Below are 615 nucleotides of genomic sequence, written 5' to 3'. Positions count from 1 at the left end.
TTGTCCGCGGCTAAGGGTCTCAGCCGAGCTCAGGCTGAGCGTGCAGCTGCAGCAGCTGTACGGAATGTGAATGCATATGGGCAGAAGGAAGAAGGACCTAGCAGATGGCAGGAGAGGAAAGAAGCTAAGAGGCAAATGTATTTGATGAGTACTGAGAAACAAGTGAGACTGGGTGAAAGGAAGGATTGCAGGAGCTCAACATCCATAATTGGGGCAGCTTCACAGTGCCAGAAATGCTTCCAATCGGGACACTGGACGTATGAATGCAAGAATGAGAGAGTTTATATATCAAGGCCTTCTCGAACACAGCAACTGAAGAACCCAAAACTTAAAATGAAGGTTTCAATTTCTTATGATTTGGATAACCCTGATATCCCAAAGGTGGAGAAGAATGAGAAACAGGAAAAGAAGTGTAAGAGGAAGCATAAGTCCAAAACTGAATCTGATAATGATAGTGAAGCTTCGGTGTTTGAATCTGATAGTGAGACATCCTCAGTTACTGCATCAGATGATTCTGCTGTAGCGAGTGAATCAAGTTATAGTTCATCTACTGATTCTGAGGAGGAGAGGAGGAAGAAGCGCAAGAGCAAAAAGAAGAAGCAGAGGAAGAGAAGG

General features: G+C 44.4%; 1 protein-coding gene across 1 annotated transcript; it reads left to right on the top strand.

Moving 5' to 3' along the window:
- Positions 1–8: 8 nt before the first annotated feature.
- Positions 9–612, top strand: LOC140966223 (uncharacterized; the record flags this gene model as incomplete). The annotated part of the gene is made up of 1 exon (XM_073426571.1): positions 9–612. A coding segment is annotated over exon 1 (477 nt), but the record flags the coding sequence as incomplete, so codon positions are not given.
- Between the last annotated feature and the right edge of the window lie 3 nt (positions 613–615).

The sequence above is a fragment of the Primulina huaijiensis genome, unplaced genomic scaffold (assembly GCF_012295235.1).
Source record: "Primulina huaijiensis isolate GDHJ02 unplaced genomic scaffold, ASM1229523v2 scaffold202041, whole genome shotgun sequence".
NCBI lineage: Eukaryota > Viridiplantae > Streptophyta > Magnoliopsida > Lamiales > Gesneriaceae > Primulina > Primulina huaijiensis.
Note: the sequence above shows the minus strand (reverse complement) of the source record. Positions and strands in the feature narration are given on the sequence as shown.